The sequence below is a fragment of the Aulonocara sp. 'chitande type north' Nkhata Bay genome, linkage group LG19 (genome assembly GCF_057382095.1).
Source record: "Aulonocara sp. 'chitande type north' Nkhata Bay isolate Kocher_YH1m ecotype deep benthic linkage group LG19, A_spYH_male_GT1.1, whole genome shotgun sequence".
In the NCBI taxonomy this organism is placed as follows: Eukaryota; Metazoa; Chordata; class Actinopteri; order Cichliformes; family Cichlidae; genus Aulonocara; species Aulonocara sp. 'chitande type north' Nkhata Bay.
In genome coordinates this window covers 15,997,402-16,015,799 of record NC_141362.1, presented here as the reverse complement: position 1 = coordinate 16,015,799, position 18,398 = coordinate 15,997,402, and the positions used below count along the sequence as shown (strand labels likewise).

The 18,398-nt window shown below is 40.4% G+C and overlaps 1 protein-coding gene across 1 annotated transcript; it reads right to left on the bottom strand.

Moving 5' to 3' along the window:
* Positions 1-1,826: 1,826 nt before the first annotated feature.
* Positions 1,827-5,547, bottom strand: nfkbiab (nuclear factor of kappa light polypeptide gene enhancer in B-cells inhibitor, alpha b). The gene is made up of 6 exons (XM_086275075.1): positions 5,207-5,547; positions 3,561-3,666; positions 3,274-3,484; positions 2,755-2,843; positions 2,390-2,650; positions 1,827-2,296 (listed from the first exon to the last, which is right to left on the bottom strand). Exons 1-6 carry the CDS (start codon positions 5,458-5,460, stop codon positions 2,261-2,263), a joined length of 957 nt encoding a protein of 318 aa, XP_086131201.1. The 5' UTR covers positions 5,461-5,547; the 3' UTR covers positions 1,827-2,260.
* Positions 5,548-18,398: the final 12,851 nt, after the last annotated feature.

The window sequence follows — 18,398 nt, the reverse complement described above, 5'->3', positions numbered from 1 at the left end:
AACAAGATAATTGGGATTGGGATTTTTGCCCCAATTGAGCCGACTTTTGCTGTTTATTTCCAGTACTGGAAACGCTCCTGCCGCGGTCAGTCGCTTTGCACATATCGCGACCTATGTGCCCACTCAGCAGCGCCATTAGACCGAGTACCCTCACGCTTACAATGCTGTCTGTGTGTTAAGTCTCATGATCAACCTTTTGTGGGTACAAAGTAAACAAGCACTGAGGCACCGTTTACTCTGGTTAGGCCGAAAATGGAGCAAAGTTCAGGCAAAAGAACATGTGAGATGATCCATTGTCGTTAATGGTCTGGATACTTGCTTTTAAAAAGTGCAAAGCCTAAGCTTGATGTCCACACTGAAACCTTTCTTTCTCTTTACTTTTCTGAAGCGTTCAAGCATCTGTAAGGTGTAGTATGCAACGTGAAAAACACAATATTATACTTTGTGCTCCATGCCAATTATTTAAAAGCTATGGTTAGTGTTTTAAACATAAATCTGCTGATATTTTATGCCGTATGATTACAGATGAGGCCACCCAGCAGAATACCAGTCCATAAAATCAACATTACTACTTTTACTCGAAGTGTACATGGTGAGTAATAATACTCACCATGCATTTTACCTTTGATTGTAGCTATTGATTCATTAATATGCCTATCACTTTAATATTGATTTTAAAGCATTGTCTGCTGTTGAGTAGATGTACAGTACATTAAAACTGTACTGGTCCAGTTCATTCTCCCTGTTAAGTGATAACACATCTACCCTGTTTCTGTTTCCAGATTTATCCTGCGCTCAATGAGGCTTTTGTCTTTTTAAGAACAGCTCATTCAGTCGTTTTGATGCTAAATTGTTTGTCCTGTTGAGTAAGAATGTGACTTATAGCCTAAATACCCTTTTTTTTAAATTAATATCTCTTAGCAGAAGACTTATTCAGTAGAAAACAATTAAACTCTTGTGCAGCATCATTCTTCACGTAATGCTTGTGTATTAAGGTGCAGGGCTGCCCTCTGACGCAGTATTCTGATACGTTGCAGGCTCCGTGGCCATCTCCTTTAATTAAAGTCCTGGGTTGCCTTGTGGACCAAGGTTTACTATAAACAGTCTATAAACATGAACTTTAGTTCATTTTTTCTTTTGCGTAAGGGAGGGGAAAATATTTCATGTCTGCTAAAGTATTAAAATGTAAGGTTTAAACACAATTCTGCAGTAATTTAATGACAGTGGATATTTATTTTACACGCAGCTCCCTTCCTTCCCAACTTCTGTCACTTGACTTCAGCATCCTGTTGTTCCTGTTCTTCGGAAGGTGAATGACAAGCAGGAATGTCGCCAATAGCTGAATTGTTCCGTTCCTGGGAATTTCCTGTCCCTTCCCTCTTAGCCACACCCTCCAGAAAAACTTCCTGATTTAAATGACAGGGCAATTGACCTCATTACACACACAGAAAAATTCCCGAAGCCTCTTGTCTATACAAACACACACATCTAAAAGGAGGAATTCGCAGCTCAATTGACTACCAGTTCCTCATTCAGTGGAAAGGAGTTATCAGCGCTTTCCTGTATTATATGAAAATCAGAAAGGGAAAAAAGAAGTGTCCGGTCAGGAGTGAAGTTGAGCTGTCATGCTTTGATGGGAGCGTTTATACGAGCAGACTCAGTGACGGCAGCAGGAGGCCACGTGGTTACATTCATTTCCCGTGTAATTGCAGATTTTTATTGCCGTCAGGCTCTGCCGATTACGATTACACGCCATATACGACTACTTCTGATGTCTCGTGTAAAAATATTCCCATCCCAACAAATAACACGGTCACACAGGAGGCTTTCACTGTTAAATATGAGTGTTTTAATTTAATGGAGTGTGCTGAACCCATTTGCTGTCTCACATATACAACCTGCTCAACTGTACACATTCACAGCTTCCATAAAAAATACATCTTTGTATACACAGCATTTACACTATCATACAGCAGAGCTGCTGGAGGAGCATCTTCACGTATGTATGGACGTCCACAGAATACAAGCGATCCATCCCGTCATTATGTGTCACATGCGATCATGCAGTCGCCGGCAGTCTGTTTAATTCTTCCTGCTCAGCTGCCTGGAAGCGGTCACGTCACCTCGCTGCATCGCCCGACCCCATCGTTGTCATCCACGTCACAGCAGAAGTAAGGAACGTGCCGTGCCCCCCCATCCGTCCATCCTTCACCGTCACAGCCTCTGGTCTCTGTAACTTCCCCCGCCCTCTCGCTTCCTGCTAATGTCCATTCCACTGAATGTCATCGTAATTCACCTGCAGACACATGGGAGGAAATAGAAATGGTCACACACCAACTAGTGACACACTTCATTTGTGCCAGACCGGCTGTACGATTTTGAAACGTACCTCATCGTCAGAGTTCATGTGCTCCTCTTCGTCACTGTCGTCTGACTCGCTGTCTGGCAGCTCCCTCAGGTCAGGATGGGTCACAGAGTACAGCTCTTTGTTGATTTCCCAGTTATCCAAACCAATGGTGAGGTGATAGGGGCTGTGGCCCCCAAAGCTCAGGAGGTTTGGGTTCGCTCCTTTTTTCAGCAGCAGTTTGACCAAGAGGAGATTCTGCTGGTCCACAGCCAGGTGGAGCGCGCTGCGACCGTTATGCTGCTCCTGTAAAACAGCAAGGAGGCAAAGGCATTAGTATTAACAAAGAGACTTACAAAGATTAACAAAGAATTCTTTTATTTTTTCCATACAGAAGAGGTGAAAGTTACCTTTGCATCAATGTCAGCTCCCAGATCTACCAGTCTCTCCACCAGTGAGAGGAAACCCTGCACTGAAGCCAGGTGGAGGCAGTTTTGACCTGCACAACACAGAAAAGGAAAAGAAAAATTAAAAGTTGATTCCAGAGCGAGACTGCAACAGGAAATACAAAGATGTATACCTGTCTCAGGTCCATATTCTTTTGTTATTCTTAGTAATTAGCAAAAACTGCTGGGTGTGGGTTGTGAAACACATGCATTCATATCAATGTTCTTTTTTGGATTTGATTTACTGTCTTTTTTAACCCCCCAAAAATACTGAGTGTGCATGGCAGTGCTTAACGGAAAAATGTTTACACAAAAGTCTTAAAGAGAGGTGTCCACCTTTTTTATTTAGACATTAACTACTGCATAATAGGTTGGGTTAAGCTCCTCTTGGTCACTTAACTGCAGTCTTCGGGGCTAACTAACAGCAAGTGGACCCAAAAACTAAAATGTTAACGTGTCTCAGGCGAGGAAAGCATCACTTACCGTTATAGTTGCAGGCAGCCATCGCCGTGTGTAGGTGCTCTGGTCGGCTTTTCTGTGTGATGACGCTGAAGCAGTGCAGGTTACCGTGGCGACAGGCAATGTGGAGAGGCGTGTCTCCATTGTTGTCCACCAGCGTGGGGTCACAGCCGGACACCAGGAGGTTGAGACACACCTCCGGCTGTTTTGTTATTACCGCCAGGTGGAGAGGAGTCTGGAGAGGGACAGGTATTTTAGTAATGTCATGATGGCGGATGCAGGTGGGGTGTTAAGAGCTGTGTTGTGCATACCTGTCTCAGGTCATTCTGTCTGTTGAGGAAGTCTGTGTTTTTAGACTGGTCGATCATGGTTTTGATGAATTCTTTGGCCTCATGGATGATTGCCAAGTGGAGCAGCCTGCAGAAACATAAAAATAAAACAATTTAAGTAACAAACCAAAGATAAAAGCAAATTTTACACAACTTCGTGCCTTTTCGTCTACATCAGATACAGTTACAAAAAAGTATTAACTATGAAGAAAACACTCAATTATTTTCATAAATATTTGTAATAATAAATTTACAAGGAAAAAAACTTATTTTACACCTAAATAGAGTAACTTCCTGTGATTACAGTAAAATTGTGTAACTGTAAAACTTAAATGATTGATGTAACAGCTTCAGTTCAGAAGTGTCCCTTTGTTCTCTAACTTGGCTTTTATGCTTTTGTTTGAATTGGTGTAAAATACTATAGTGCTGCATAGAGAGTTACATTTGTTACACAAAAAAGAAAATGCACTCACTCAACAAGAATGGCCAATAGAAACATGTCTTACATAGGGGTGTCATAGTAACTGTTTATCAACGGTAATCCAGGGTTTTTCCAGATTCTTGTGAGGGTGACTTTGCTTACATGTAATCTCTCTTATCTTAACAAGTCTGCATTGTCCAGATCTTTCTGGTTTACTGATAAACAAAGATGGACTTTTATTACAAATTTTTTCTTTTTCTTTTGGGGAATGCCATTTTTGGTGGGTACCAATTGCTTTTTTGTGTCTGCTTTTACTTTCAATAATATGTTTGCAGGAAAATAATTAGAATGTTTAAAATGTATTTTGCCTTTTAGAAAACTTAATTTGAATTATTATATATTATGTGTCAGTGCTATACTTTTCTTTGAATTTGTGCAACAAACATAAGTAAACAAAGGTTAAGCATCTACACTTGCATCACTTTAAAAAAAAAAAATACAAACCTATTCCATTTGCCTGTATAATTTTGGCATAAAAGTACTTCCATATATTTCCGGTACTCTGCTTTGATTATTTAACTTATCTCTGGCCCAGTGTTAATGCGCGAGCAGTAAGCCCATTTAAAACACTAGGAACTATATTCATCTGCGGAGGAACTTTGTTAAAATAAAAGTTGGGTTTCGGGGACTGCTTTGTTATTCCCCTTGAAATAAATGTCAATAATAACTCGTACGCGCCTCTTCGAGAATCGGGTTTCGCCCCCAGTGTCCGCTCACTGCATTTAAGGTACTTTTTTCACATTTTTCTTTTCATCCTCTTTCACTTCTCGGGAACGCGCGTCGCTTGGATTCCTTGGTGACGCGCCCGGGACTTTCCCAATCTGACCCGCGGCCATAATAGATTCCCTCCTGATAATAGCCTTTTGTTTACGTCCAGCAGCGCCGTGTCTGACCACAGGTTGACCCGTTCTTAATAAAACCGGACACTCGTTCGGTACCCCTAAAATCCTGGCTACTTAAAAATTAATCCCCCACTCGGGTTAAGGTAGGCCTCACTTGGAGCAGAACTACATTCCCCACAGGAAAGGCATCAAATTACCTCCAAGACCCGAGCTGGGCCTTCTCCTAGCCTCACTGTTGCACCCCCCCCCCCGAAAATAACTGGTAAACATCCGAGCTCGGTAACCTTATTCCGGGTCAAACTTACGTGTCTCCGTCTTCTGTGATCTGTGTCTGCCACTCGTACAGCTCTCGGGTTGCAGCGGGGAGCTGCTTGTGCTCCGGCGCCTCGCATTCCAGCTGGAGCCGGCGGATCTCGGCGGCCACAGCCTGGTACTCCTCCTCCTTCAGGGAATCCAAACCGCTGTCGAGCCGATCCTCCGTGGCCTGAGCCGTTTTCCCTTCTTTTGAGTCCCGACTGTAATCCATTTGGTTTAATATACTGGTCCTGTGAAGATCCATGTTAGTCCGAGGTGCGTTCAGTTGTGTTTTCCGACAGCGCTGCACTGCAGTAAATGCCCTCTGCTCTGTGGCTGCAGCGGGGCGGAGCTAACAGCTAGGTGGGGGATTTCCAGAAAACTGTCACTTAGAATAACACAGCACACAGATTGCTGGCTCCAACAGGGGATTTCTGTTGAGACACATATAAAATACACTAGTCAGTTTGTCACAGGGAGAGCGAAAATACTTCTGCAGGCTGCATGTTGTGCGCATAAATCATACAGCCTTCGGGGCATTTCACATTCCTATAGACTTATTAATTATGTGAGTAATTGGATTTGGATGCATGCAACATAAAGTCATTTCTTGGTCATGCAAATTGATTAAATCAAAGGTTTTGCACCTCACCAGTGAAACTGCCCAACACCACACATCTTTAGATGTAATTCTTCAAGAAAGGGAAATTTTAGTTGGGCATTTGGTGTTATGAAAATAATGACGATAATAAAAAAAATTAACATGGAGCTCGGGGAGGTGAAGAATATTCAGAGGAAAATCTCAGAAATTCCCAGATTAAAGCAGTTAATTTTCAAGCAAAAGTACTTGTGTATTTTCTGAGATTTAAGTGGTAAACTGAGAAAAATACAAATGCACGTTAACCCCCACCCCAAATTTTCTAGGTTTAGAGTGGCACATTTAAGGGGAAAAATTAGAATATTCTGTTTGATTTAGGAGTAAAAACCTGGACATTTTCTGGGATTTAAAGTGGTAAATGTGAGACCACTACACACACACACACACATATATATATATATATATATATTTGTTAAGAATCCACATGGCTTAAGTTTCCAGTCAGGCTTATTATGACTGCAGTTGGTAAGCTCATCAAATTATACTGCAGTCTGACTGAGCAATAAGGAAATGCCAGTGATTTTCGCTCTGAATTACCATCGTACAGTCAGAAACAAGGACTTTGAAGAAGCCCGTTTGTGATTGGGGCCAACAGATTTGACTTCTGTGCATCAGTTTTTGTTGCAAATCCACTGTGTAACGAGAATCATTTTATTCCAGGTTCTTCTTGTATATTTATGTTTTTAATCCTGGATTATTTTTAAGGTTTTTCTCCCTCTTTAAAAAAGCCCCTAATGCACCATCTTGAATGTGTCCCAGATGTTAGAAGCACAGTTTTAAAAGTTTAATATCTTATAGTTGAGTTCAGATCAATGTGTGTTTTTCTCTTGATGCACGCATGCAAACGCCTTCAAGTGCACCTTCATTAGCATGCTTCTGCTAAACCGCTCGACAGAAGCTGCAGACCTGAAGGAGGGAGCGAGGGAGGGGGGCTGCAGCAGACAGTGGTGGTACAGGAGTTTCCTTCAAAACTTTTGAGTGTGACCGCCCTGTGATTTCACTTCATTTATCATATGGTAACATAGTGTGATGAGCACAAACCAGCACGCATGCTAGCGGAGTTTCCCCAACATCCTCCAATCCTGACCACATGATCAAGTGTTGTTCTTACAGTATACTTTATTCCAAAGTAACACTGACATTTTTAAGGATACTTCTACTTGTTGTGTAATCCTAATTTTAACGCATACATAGAAAAAAAAACAAGTTTCCTGCAAGCATCGAGGTCAGAGATTACAAGCTTGCGCTAATAACTCTACTTAACATCCTGTTAAGTATTTTTAAACTGAGTGATGTGTCTGCAGATGATTTTTTTTAAGGCGAATCAAACTTCCACAGACTGCCTCTGTGCCTTCAGTAACTAAGAATGAAATCCCTCCCTCCATTCTCCTGCAGATAAACTGGAAGGACTCCAAGTTCTGGATAAACCCGCGAGACTCAACGAGGCTTCGACCTCTCCCTTTAAAAACAGACGACAGGCTGAACGTGATGTTCTGGAGGCCTCGGGGAAACTCCAGGCTTGTTTTACCTCCTATTGTTCCGTCTATGTGACCAGTTAGACGGGGAACCTCGTGGTCTTTGCTCTCTGTGCAAAAACTGTCACATTAGCAGCTGTTGTTATGCAGCATTGTTTGCAGTGCATCACGTTGTGCATACATATTTTGGTACGTTTTACAAGTGATCTACAGTGCATGTATGTTTTAATGTTCTGATGCGAGAATGGAAAAATTACAGAAACCACAAACAACGAAAGCCGCAGGCACACCCACAGTTGACTGCATGTACATGCTTTTTATGTAGACCACGGCTATTTTAGTTACCTAGAACTTAAATAGATACTAGGCATGAAAAACATCTTTATCAACTTAAATTATAAAGGTTTAAAGGGAGCATTTTCAAAACTAAACTAAATTAGAAATGTGCAGGAACGGTCTTTTGTTTTATTCCTGCATGATGGGGCTTTAATGCATGTTTTTACTGAGAGTGTGAAGGAAACTCAAGGCTTCTGCCAATCCAGTGTGGACTTATTCTAATCTGTATACAGTTTTGGCCAAGATGCACGCCTTACCCGAATGAGTAAGAGGAGTAGACTGGCTGTGTGCCTCGCTTCAAACTAATACTTAGTTGACCTTGTTACATTTGGCCTCTGACAAATACTCCCACATAATAACAATACAAGAGAAGTCAAAGCCAAAGCTGAAACTAAACTGAAAGCAGTGAGTGAGCCCACTCTGGTGTGCACTGTCCATCGCAATCAGCTTTGAATGCTAGTGATAAAAAGTCCCCAGTTTGAACCATAATAAAGCAGATAAATGCAGGAAAGAAATGCACTATAGTTGACACAAAATAACACGACAAAACAAAGCTGTTTTTCACATGTGTGCATGTGTCAGATCACACCTTTTATCGATTTTTACATTTACAAATTTACAGTTTCTGTCACATCCCGGTGTATCAACAGTGACGGGAAGCTCTGGGCTGCTTTGTGTTCTTTAAATCCTGATATGCGTAGCTATGATTAGAATGAGTGCAACTTACTCACTTTGACTGGAAATCAGTCAGATTAAACCAGTGCGGCTCTGCTGACTGGAAGCTGTGTTATGTGACACTTTGAGACAAGCAACATTTAAAACAGTACAAAAAAATTCCGAAATGTTTTTAGACATTTAATTAGCCGCCTGAGATGCGGAAGAAGTACATGGAAATGATATTCCTGGATTTCTCCGTGCAGTCTGTGTGTTTTTTCAGGCTTTTCTAATTTCAGCAGGAGTTATCAGCATTCGCCCAGATCACCTCCTTAAGGCTAAAATGTACTTTTTAGTGGGAAACCTGGGGGAAGAAAGGTGGCGTCATGTTGTCAAAGCTCTGATAAGCTCTGTTTTTATTTCATTAATGGCTTTGTAAGAGAGGGATGCACCTTACCACAGACCTCCCTCACTATAAAATGGATAAATGGATCATGATACCTCACGGAGACAGAGTTACTGAGGCCCGACCCTGGTGCCAGGTTTTGTGAGTGAGCGCCTGGTACTTCCTCCTGAAACAGCCACGGGGGCCTTTAAGGGTCCAGTGCTCATGGGGTGTTGCCAAGTTGTCGTTCCAGCCTGATTTAACAGACCTGTGTGCAACATTTTTAACATAACCATCATAGTAAATGGTAAACTACACTTTAGTAAATAGTAATTTACTGTAGGTGTTGTTAAAAGGCCATTGTGGTCAAACATTTGCATCCACTTATCATGGGCATGAATTTTATGGTCATTTTGAGCTTTTAATGATTTCTTTTACCAGTTCTTTTTCGAGGGTGGAAAGGTCAGTACGCCTTAGCAAGTTGCACTGCCATGAGACACTTTTGATAGCTATCAACAAGCTTTTTGTATAAGTCTGGCTTATTTGACCGCTCTTCTTGGCAGGATTGGTAGAGTTTATTGAATCATGGCATGGACCTGGCTTTTAAACATAGTTCACAAACTTCCAATAGTGTTGTGGTCGGGGTTTTTGGAAAGGCCATTTCAGAAGTTTAATGTTATCCCATTTTATCCATTCTAAAACCAGTTTTTATGTGTTTGGAACATTGTCCTGCTGGAATAGTCAATTATGGCTGTTTCAACCATCCTGCTGTTGATTTGAGGGGAAGTTGAAGAAATCAGAGGTAGGGGTGACACATCCAAATAACTTACGCACAGTTATTTGAGCTAATGACCGTGGAATCTGTAGTTGTTTAGAAATGGCCCAAAGAGACATTCCCAACTTGTGTAAATGTACAATTCTCCTTCGGTCTTCAGTGAATTCCTTGGACTTTCCAAAGGAATATACCAATTAAAGATGTATGTTGCACTGTTTTCACTCTGGAAAAAAAACAGCCCAAATAAATAATTGACATGCATGCCCACGATGAGTCTATGTAAACTTCTGACCACAAATGTAGGTGGAAATGCAAAGTGGAGTTACAAAATACATCTTGTATTATATACACACAACTCCTTTGGTTTGTTTACATTCTTTTCTTGGAAATGATTAGCCAGCACCTCCTTTCCAATGCCATCAGATGAGGGAGCAACATGTAGTTTATCTTTTCTCAGTCACAAAAAGGCAAGATTTTATGAACCTAATTTTTTTATGAACCCGACCACCTAATCCAACACGTAGTCTGAAAGCCACACAAAAACACACCATCTACAGTTTTCCTCTGAAATAATCTTTTTGAAACTAACCCTATTCTGTCTGATTAGACAATAAAGATGGCAGAGTACTTCCACAGGTCAAAAGTGGTCCTGCATAAAAGGAAGTGAGATAAAACAGTGCCAAATATTATGCCTGGCATCCTCATTTGTCATTTGTCACCTCAGCGTTTCTCTTGGTTACAGTAATGATAACAAAAGCAGACCAAAGAAAACATGAATGTGGTGGAAGGACAAGGAATAGTGGCGCCAGTTCCTGGCAATCCAGTTTGGCCTGATTGAGGTGAATTAAAAGTAAAGTTATTATACACTACTAAAAAAAAAGAAAATTAAAGAACCACTTTTCAATGAAGAGTACAGCATCAGTGAAACCTCTAGGGTAGCAGAGGGGCTTGTTAATCAACCACCTACTTTTCTGACTGTGTTTTCAATAGTTTTGCAGTTATTTAGGGTCAGTGTTACTACTGGTAGTGTGTGGTGATACCTGGACTCTTCAGAGGTTGCGCAGGTAGTCCAACTCCTCCAGGATGGTACATCAATACTGGTCATTGACAGAAGACTTGCTATGTCTCCCATCACAGTCTCAAGAGTATGGATGAGATTCCAGGAGACAGGCAGTTACTCCAGGAGAGCTGGACAGGGCCGCAGAAGGTCCTTAACGCATTGGCAGGATCGTTATCTGCTCCTGTGTGCAAGGAAGAAAAGAATGAGCACTGCCAGCAGTGACCTTTAGCAGGCCACTGGTGTAAATGCCTCTGACCAAACAATCAAAAACAGATTTAATGAGGGTGGTCTGAGGGCCCCGTGCACACTGCCTGACCCTGACTGGCACTGGCAGGTCCACTGGTGCCCTGTGTGAAAGGGTTTGGAGAAGTCCTGGAGAATGTTATGCTGACCGAAACATTGAGATATGATGTATTTTCTGTGGTAAGTTAAATATTTGTGGAGTATAGTTAACTAAAAACTAAACTAGAAATTTCTTTAACTAAAATAAAAATAGAAACTAGGCTTTTCAAAAAAAAATTAAACTGAAACTATTTTGTGAACCTGGAAAAATAAATAAAATAAAAATATAGAGTAGAAGTCTTTAGTTTTACTCTCTGTCAGTTTGCAGAAAATGTGATCACGACCTGCCTGATGAGGGGTCGGCTGGTGTGCTTATTGAGACTCGGGAAATGCTTGTGAAAGCAAACTGAAATAATAATTAACTGAAAAATACAAAACTATAATAACGCTGATTTGTCAGAGTTGATGTTTTAAGACACTTTAGAAAAAAAACCCTGTTTTTCTTTATAGAGTTGATTACTAGAAAACTGGGGCTTTTTAAATGTCACCAGTAAACATGGCTATTTGTATTTTTTACCACCCAGTGTATGATATTTGATACAGTTATTGTGAGTTATTGAGATTTCTACACCACCAGTGGGATTTCTTTCCCGCGAAAAACAGAAATTGCTCAATTCACTTTCAAGCAATATGTTCCAAAAGAAAAAGCCAGGTACAACAAATATGATAGAAATTTAAACCCATATGTGCAAATTAATGTTAAAATAATTTTTAAAAAATTAACCGAAGGTTCAATAAAGACACAGAAATAAATGTCTGGCAATTACTTCCTGGTTCATACTTTAAAAGGTTTACATCCTCCCAAGAGCCGGAGTGTCATTGCTTTGGGTTTGCAGATGTGTTGGGTGTTACTAGCTGAATCCGAATCCCGAACCATTGAAAACCATTGAATGAACTGAATGTGTAGGAGTGAAAAGCCTCCTTGCGTGAGCCCTTTCTGTTTCCATTCTCTAGGTACAGTCATTGTTATATAAATGCACACCTGCAGCATATTTGTGCTTGATAACATTGAGCGTGTGGCGTGGGAATCCCTGGGTATTCTGAACACGACCAGACATGTGCTGCGCACAATGACTCACTATGAATCACACACCACGCACAAAGCAGTGTGGTAAAGGGTCAAAGTTAATAATTGTGACTCATCAAATCAGTAAACTTGTTAAGACTGAAAGCATGATAGAGATGTGAACTCTGGACTTTTACTCTGCACACCTGTTTCTACCTGCTTCCCCATTTTTCTCCATTTCCTGCTTCCTCTCCCGGACCACAGACTCCACTGGAGGATTTTACAGTCATGTGCTTAAAATGCACGCTACTCTTCTAGTTTACTCGCTGTCAGCAACCTGTAGTGTACTTTACTGTATAACCCTGTGTGAAGACAGACAGCAGCCAAAACAGCTGCTGTTAAATTTATAGATAACATAATAACAATAATGAACTTTATGCATACAACACCTTTAAAAATCCAGTTTCCACTAAAATTGTGCGCTCAAATAGTTGGAAACTATTAACTACAGGAAGAACTACAGTGTAATAATAATGCTGTGCATTGAAATAAAATTGGAATTTTATAAGTTTTCCGGATATTAAATTAAAAATTTACATTAAGGAACCAGGATGACTTCAGATATTTGCAACTAAGGGATTTTTATGATAGGGAAGAAAGGCCCAGTGAAAATTTGGACAAAAGCTGCATAATTAGAACCACTGTAGGTATAATATCTACATTTTACCATCAGCTACTGGAGAGGAAAGAAAATACAACACTTTACATTAAACAGAAAGAGTGAAAGAGTAATTTTCTATTGGTGATACAGACATGTTGAAGACCCCTCTCATGTGTTTTGTCTTTTAATTTTTGGGCGAGCATGCATTTTGTTGTCAAAATTCTGGGTCATGTTTGGTGTTTTATTTAGTTAATGTGGCAGAAAGTATTGTGTCAAAAGAAGATGGGTAATTGTTTAAAATCTCATTGACTGGATGCAACTGACTCATAAGATAAGATTCCACAAGGAAACAAAATAGAGAGAAATGGAGGACGTTTACATGTCAGGGACAGGGTGAGGACTGAAATGTTGATCTAGAGACAAAGCACTCCAGATTGTACACAGGTAGCAGTTGGTCTGTTTTGTTTCGTTTGTGTTATCTCTGAAGTAGAACAGAAAGCAAGACATTAGGGAACAGCACAGCAAGATAAAGTCAAGGTAAAGATGAGAAAAACTGACACACAAAAAAAAGAAAATAGGCAACCATTAAATACCAAAACCTCTCATCTGTTGTAGGGTTAATACAGAGAGACAGGCCCCTCTAGAATCACCACTTAACCTAAACTCTTTGGACTCTAGCTCGTGGATTTAAATGCACGATCTTCTTGCCGTGAAGCAACAGTGCAAACCAAAGCAGTGAAAGTGGAAAGTGATTTAATGAGCCTTCTCGGAGAGTATGCTCCAAAGCTGAGGGGGCGGATGGTACCTTTGGTTACAGAAAGTCAGGTGCTTAACTCTGACCTCTGTATGCACTTTCCTGATGAGTTTATGGACAATCAGATCCACCCCTCGCTCGTCATATCAAGAAAATGCTCAGCTCAAGACTTCATCACCAGTCTTTGACACGTCTACATCTGCACAACTGAGCACGAGGAAGAACATGACGGCTGGCAGAGCACTCGGGTCTCTCACTGTCAAACTCACAGAAGTGTTGAAACTATCGTGGAAGACTCCGAAACATTCATCTCTAAATGAGATAAGACAATCAGCTGTCGTGCATGACACCCACCCTCCTGATCTACCCGTAATCAGGCTTCAAAAGACACATTCCCACACTTTATAATAACAATTATCAATAATTGGTTGATTGTTAGCTCAGTTTATGGCTTTTTACTGTTAACAAACATTGTATTTATGATTAATAATGTTTACTGATGGAGTGGCGACAGCGTAATTTACTGTGAACCATCATGGTCTGTTTCTCTCACTGGTTAGTTTTACTTTGGTTAGGTTTAAGCACCAAAACTGCTTGACTAGTTTTTTGAAATTGTTGTGGTTTGGATTAAATGTGATATCAGACTGAGACCAATATCATTGTTGGCAGGACATCGGCATCATGGGACCAATGCCGAAGGACCCGGAAATCTCTGGGAGCAGGTCTGATATAAAATGTTTGTAGGGCACAAACTGATGATGTGTACACAGTATATAACATGACTCATAGCTAATGACATTATTTATTACTATTTCATTGTTTCTTGCCAGTGAAATAACTGTTTACCAAAGTGTAGCTTACCATTTATTACTGATGGTTATGTTAAAAATCTTGAAAATCAGGTGTTTTAAACCAGGCAACTCAGCAGCTTGGTGACAGTTAGAATTGATTTTAACATTTTACCACCACAATTTGTCACTTGAAGCACATCTGGCCTTTCAGAGTGAAAGCGTCGATGGTGGTTTTGTTTAGGCCATAGGGGTCCCTCGGCTTTACAAGGACCTCTTTGAAAAAGCTCACAGAGCCGGAATCCTCTGTTAAATCGATTTTTAAAGTTTTCATAGCCCTGTTTTGTTTAGCACTGTTGCTTCATGGCGAGAATCCACCAGCTGGGCTCTTTCTGTGCACCGCTTCCTCCCACAGTCCCACCCCACACACACACACCCCTTTTTGCCTCAATTCAGATAATTGGTTGTGGTTTTAACTTGGAGAGGACTAAATAATGATCAGTGCTGACCCATTTACCAACACAGATCCTAACTCAAACCCTAGGAAGTCAGAATATATCTTTTTTTTTAAATTAAATTGTTCTCCCGAGTCTGGCACACGTTATAAACCAGGGGTGTTGAATTCCAGGCCTCAAGGGCCGGTGTCCTGCAGGTTTTAGACCTCACCCTGGGTCAACACACCTGAATCAAGTGATCAGTTCATTACCAGGCTTCTGGAGAACTTCAAGACATGTTGAGGAGGTAATTTAGCCATTTGAATCAGCTGTGCTGGATCAAGAACACATTTAAAACCTGCAGGACACCGGCCCTTGAGGCCTGCAGTTCAACACCTGTGTTATAAACTACCCACATTTTTTTCAGGTAGGATTAGGGTTATACGTGTGACTTAAACCTCACAGGGTTTATTAGACTGAGGTTTTGTTTACAGCCTTAAAAATAACCTTTTAAGACATCCAAGGGACCTAACAGAAAAGATACTGCAGGTAAGTAAAGTTTCTGGGCTTTTTTTAACTTTAGTATGTTTAAAGAAGCGTATTTTCAGGCCCATGAATTACATTTTTACAGCCCTCAGCAGATATTGTCAGCGGTGAAAAGCACAGTTTTTATTTGAAAGGTTATTTTTATCCAAGCCCCAAATCTCTTTGAGCAGATAGTTTTGACAGAGAGATAGAAGATGAGCCTTTCATATGGTGTAACTTGTTGTCTGTCCAACCTGCTGATGCCAATGTTTGCTTCTCTTACTGATGTCATAGACAATAATTTGCTGTAGTTTATCCTTGGAAACTATGATGTAAATCAAGACTCTGATGCTCAAAATTGTGCAAAAAATCCTGCTGAATAAAAACAGATTTTGGTTTTACACTGATTAGATTTTAATTAGTTTGGTTGCAGTTTTTATTGGAGCTTAAAGCTGGTTTTTTTAGCCATGAAAATTTCATATGGCTATCTCGTGTACTCAGGAAGTCATGTTGGAAAAAATAAGACAAATTAAAAACGTAAAATTTCCAGCCTATTCCTGTGTACTGCAGGGGCCTGTAGCTTGGAAAACATTCACTGTATGACGGTAAAAATTTCATTAAATAGTCTAAATCAGATGACTCTGAGGTGGTTAGGTAGGACTTTTCCACTCATATCTGATGCCATGTTTCCTATCATGATCACAGAGCCGCTGGAAAATACACACACAGTTATTAGCAGTGAAATCAATCTGGAATAGTTTACAGAACTTCTTGTCTGTAGAACATTTTGATTGCTTCCTCATTTACATGACAGGTTTTCCATGGGCTCTCAGATTTTTGGACCTCACTTGTGCAGATATGTGGAGAAATTCCAGCAGTTGCAGCTTTGTGTGTGTGATCAGTGGTTGTTAACTCTTTTTGTTGATGTCTCTAAATTTTGCTGAATCGGCTTTAATGAGCTGTTGGGGGTTCATACAGTCAGCAGTCCAGACTTCCCCTTTCTACTGCTCAGTGTTTTTAATTCCTTCCATCTCACAATAGTCTGTTGGGAAACTTGCTGAACATGTTGAGCAAATTGTGATGATGCTGCAGAGATTAAATCCTCCAGTTTCCTGCTGTGACAACAAACAACTGGCTTTTATTTTGCATGGAACAAACGTAACAGTGCGCCAGAGATGATCTCAACTATTTTTATGGTCACACAGACAATGGGCCCCACTGTAGGAGAGGATGCAAGAAAGACAAGCATCAAGTAGTCTTACTAGAAAGAGGCAGCCACTAGAGACTCTTTGTTTCGTACAAGATCGCGACTTATCAGGCCACGCTGTATCATAAAGACCTCATCCTAACAGAGCACTTCACTCTCAGAATCTGGGCTTTCTTGTTCCTGAGCCTGGTTCTTCTTGTAATTTCTTCCTGTTAAAAAGGAGTTCTTCCTCCCTGCTGTCACCTGTTCACAGCGAATCATCTGATTGATGATTTCACTCTAATATTTTAGAGCCTTTTACCTCACAACAAAAAAAGCACTTGATGAATCAGCTGTGTAAAAAAATAAATAAATAAAAGAATTTAATAAGGTGTTTTTTAACAACAGCAACAATGTTGTCAATAATCAGAGCATATTCTCCGTAACCATGCTTGGTTAATATATACTCACCTGCGATGTCGGTCTATTAAGTACATGTGTTCACATCTTTATCTAGTATCTAATCAGCGAGTCACATGACAGGAACTCAATGCATCTGGCCCTAAAGATGAAATCAAAACAATCTGCTGAAATTCAAATGGAGCATCAGAAGGAAGAAGAAAGGTGATTGGAGTGACTTTAAATGTGGTGTGGTTGTTGGTGCCAGGCGGAAATGCTGACCTACTGGGATTTTCCCACATAGTCATTTCTAAAGTTTACAGAGAATGGACCAAAAAGTAGAAAATATCCAGCAAGCAGAATTTCTGTTGAAGCAAATGCCACATTGATGTCAGATGTCCAAAGTGATTGGATAGACTGGTTTGATCTGACAGGAAGGCAACAGTAACTCAAATATCCACTTGTTACAGCTGAGGTATGCAGAAGAGCGTCCCTGAATGCACAACACATCAAACACATTGGATCAGGTGAAGCAGCAGTAGCAGGAGACCACACCAGGTGTCACTCCTGTCAGTCAAGAAGAGGAAAGGTCGAGCACCTTTGGGATGTCCTGGAACAGGAGATTCACATCATGGATGTGCAGCAGCTGTGTGATGCTGTCATGTCAGTCTGTGCCACAAAGACATACAGGAATTCTGAAGGAAAAAGGAGGGCCGACCTAACAATAACATTATTGTATCTGAGTGACCACTAAGTTTATACTGACTGATATATCACATCTGCAGGAGCTTTTAGATAGATATATGCATGTGTTATAAATAAGTGTCTGAACTTCAGAGTGCTAGCTGATGCTCAGTGTCCTCTGAGCCTTTTTGTTACATTCTGCAACATTTCATTGTATTTGTTGAGAAATCTTTGTGTAACCTGAGCCGACATCTATAGTCACCGTTAAAGAAATTTGCGAGCACCAGAAAAAAAATATCAGTTCAGCACAATCATGGAATGAACAAGGTTTAACGTCACATAAAATTTTACTTAAAAATTAATACATCTAACATCAAACATTGCTTGTTTGTCCAGAGAATCAGCCATTATGCAGCAATCACAGTTTTGCAGACCTTTCAGCATTCTGGCTGTTCAAGTGTTGAGGCAATCTGGGGAAATTTTTGTGCTTACTTCCTGAAGTGCCTCCCACAAGTTGCATTGTTTTTATAAATGCTTCTCCCATACCATAGATATGATCAAGCTGCTAGAAACAACAGCTCAGTACACTCGCTGTCTGAATTCCTAGCTTATTTATTTGTTTTGGAGCTGGTCGTCTTTGACACAGAATTTCTGCTGCAGTTTTTTAATGGTATAGTTAGAATTAGGCAATGGGCTATGCAGATGTATGCCTTCTTTAAAATAAGAACAAAAGTTGCTGTTCTTACATAACTTCAACTTTTTCCAGTGATCAGCAAACCTTTAACATGATGATTTTTTAAGTAACACAATGTGCCCTTTTAGGTGTGAGTGAAGGCTGCCTAGAATAGGTCACTGTACATAAATGCAGTTTCCCTTAAAAATCATAAATATTTATCATTATTGAGTCATCAAATTCCATTTCGATAGATTTATTTTAGAGAAGAAACTTATAAACTATCACAGACTATAGATCGTTTTTCTTTTCAGACGACCTCTTTGGAGATCAATATTCGACTTAAATAAATCGTTTGGGTTTTACCAGTCTGCTTTACAAGAGCATTGTGAGACCGCGATCCTCAGA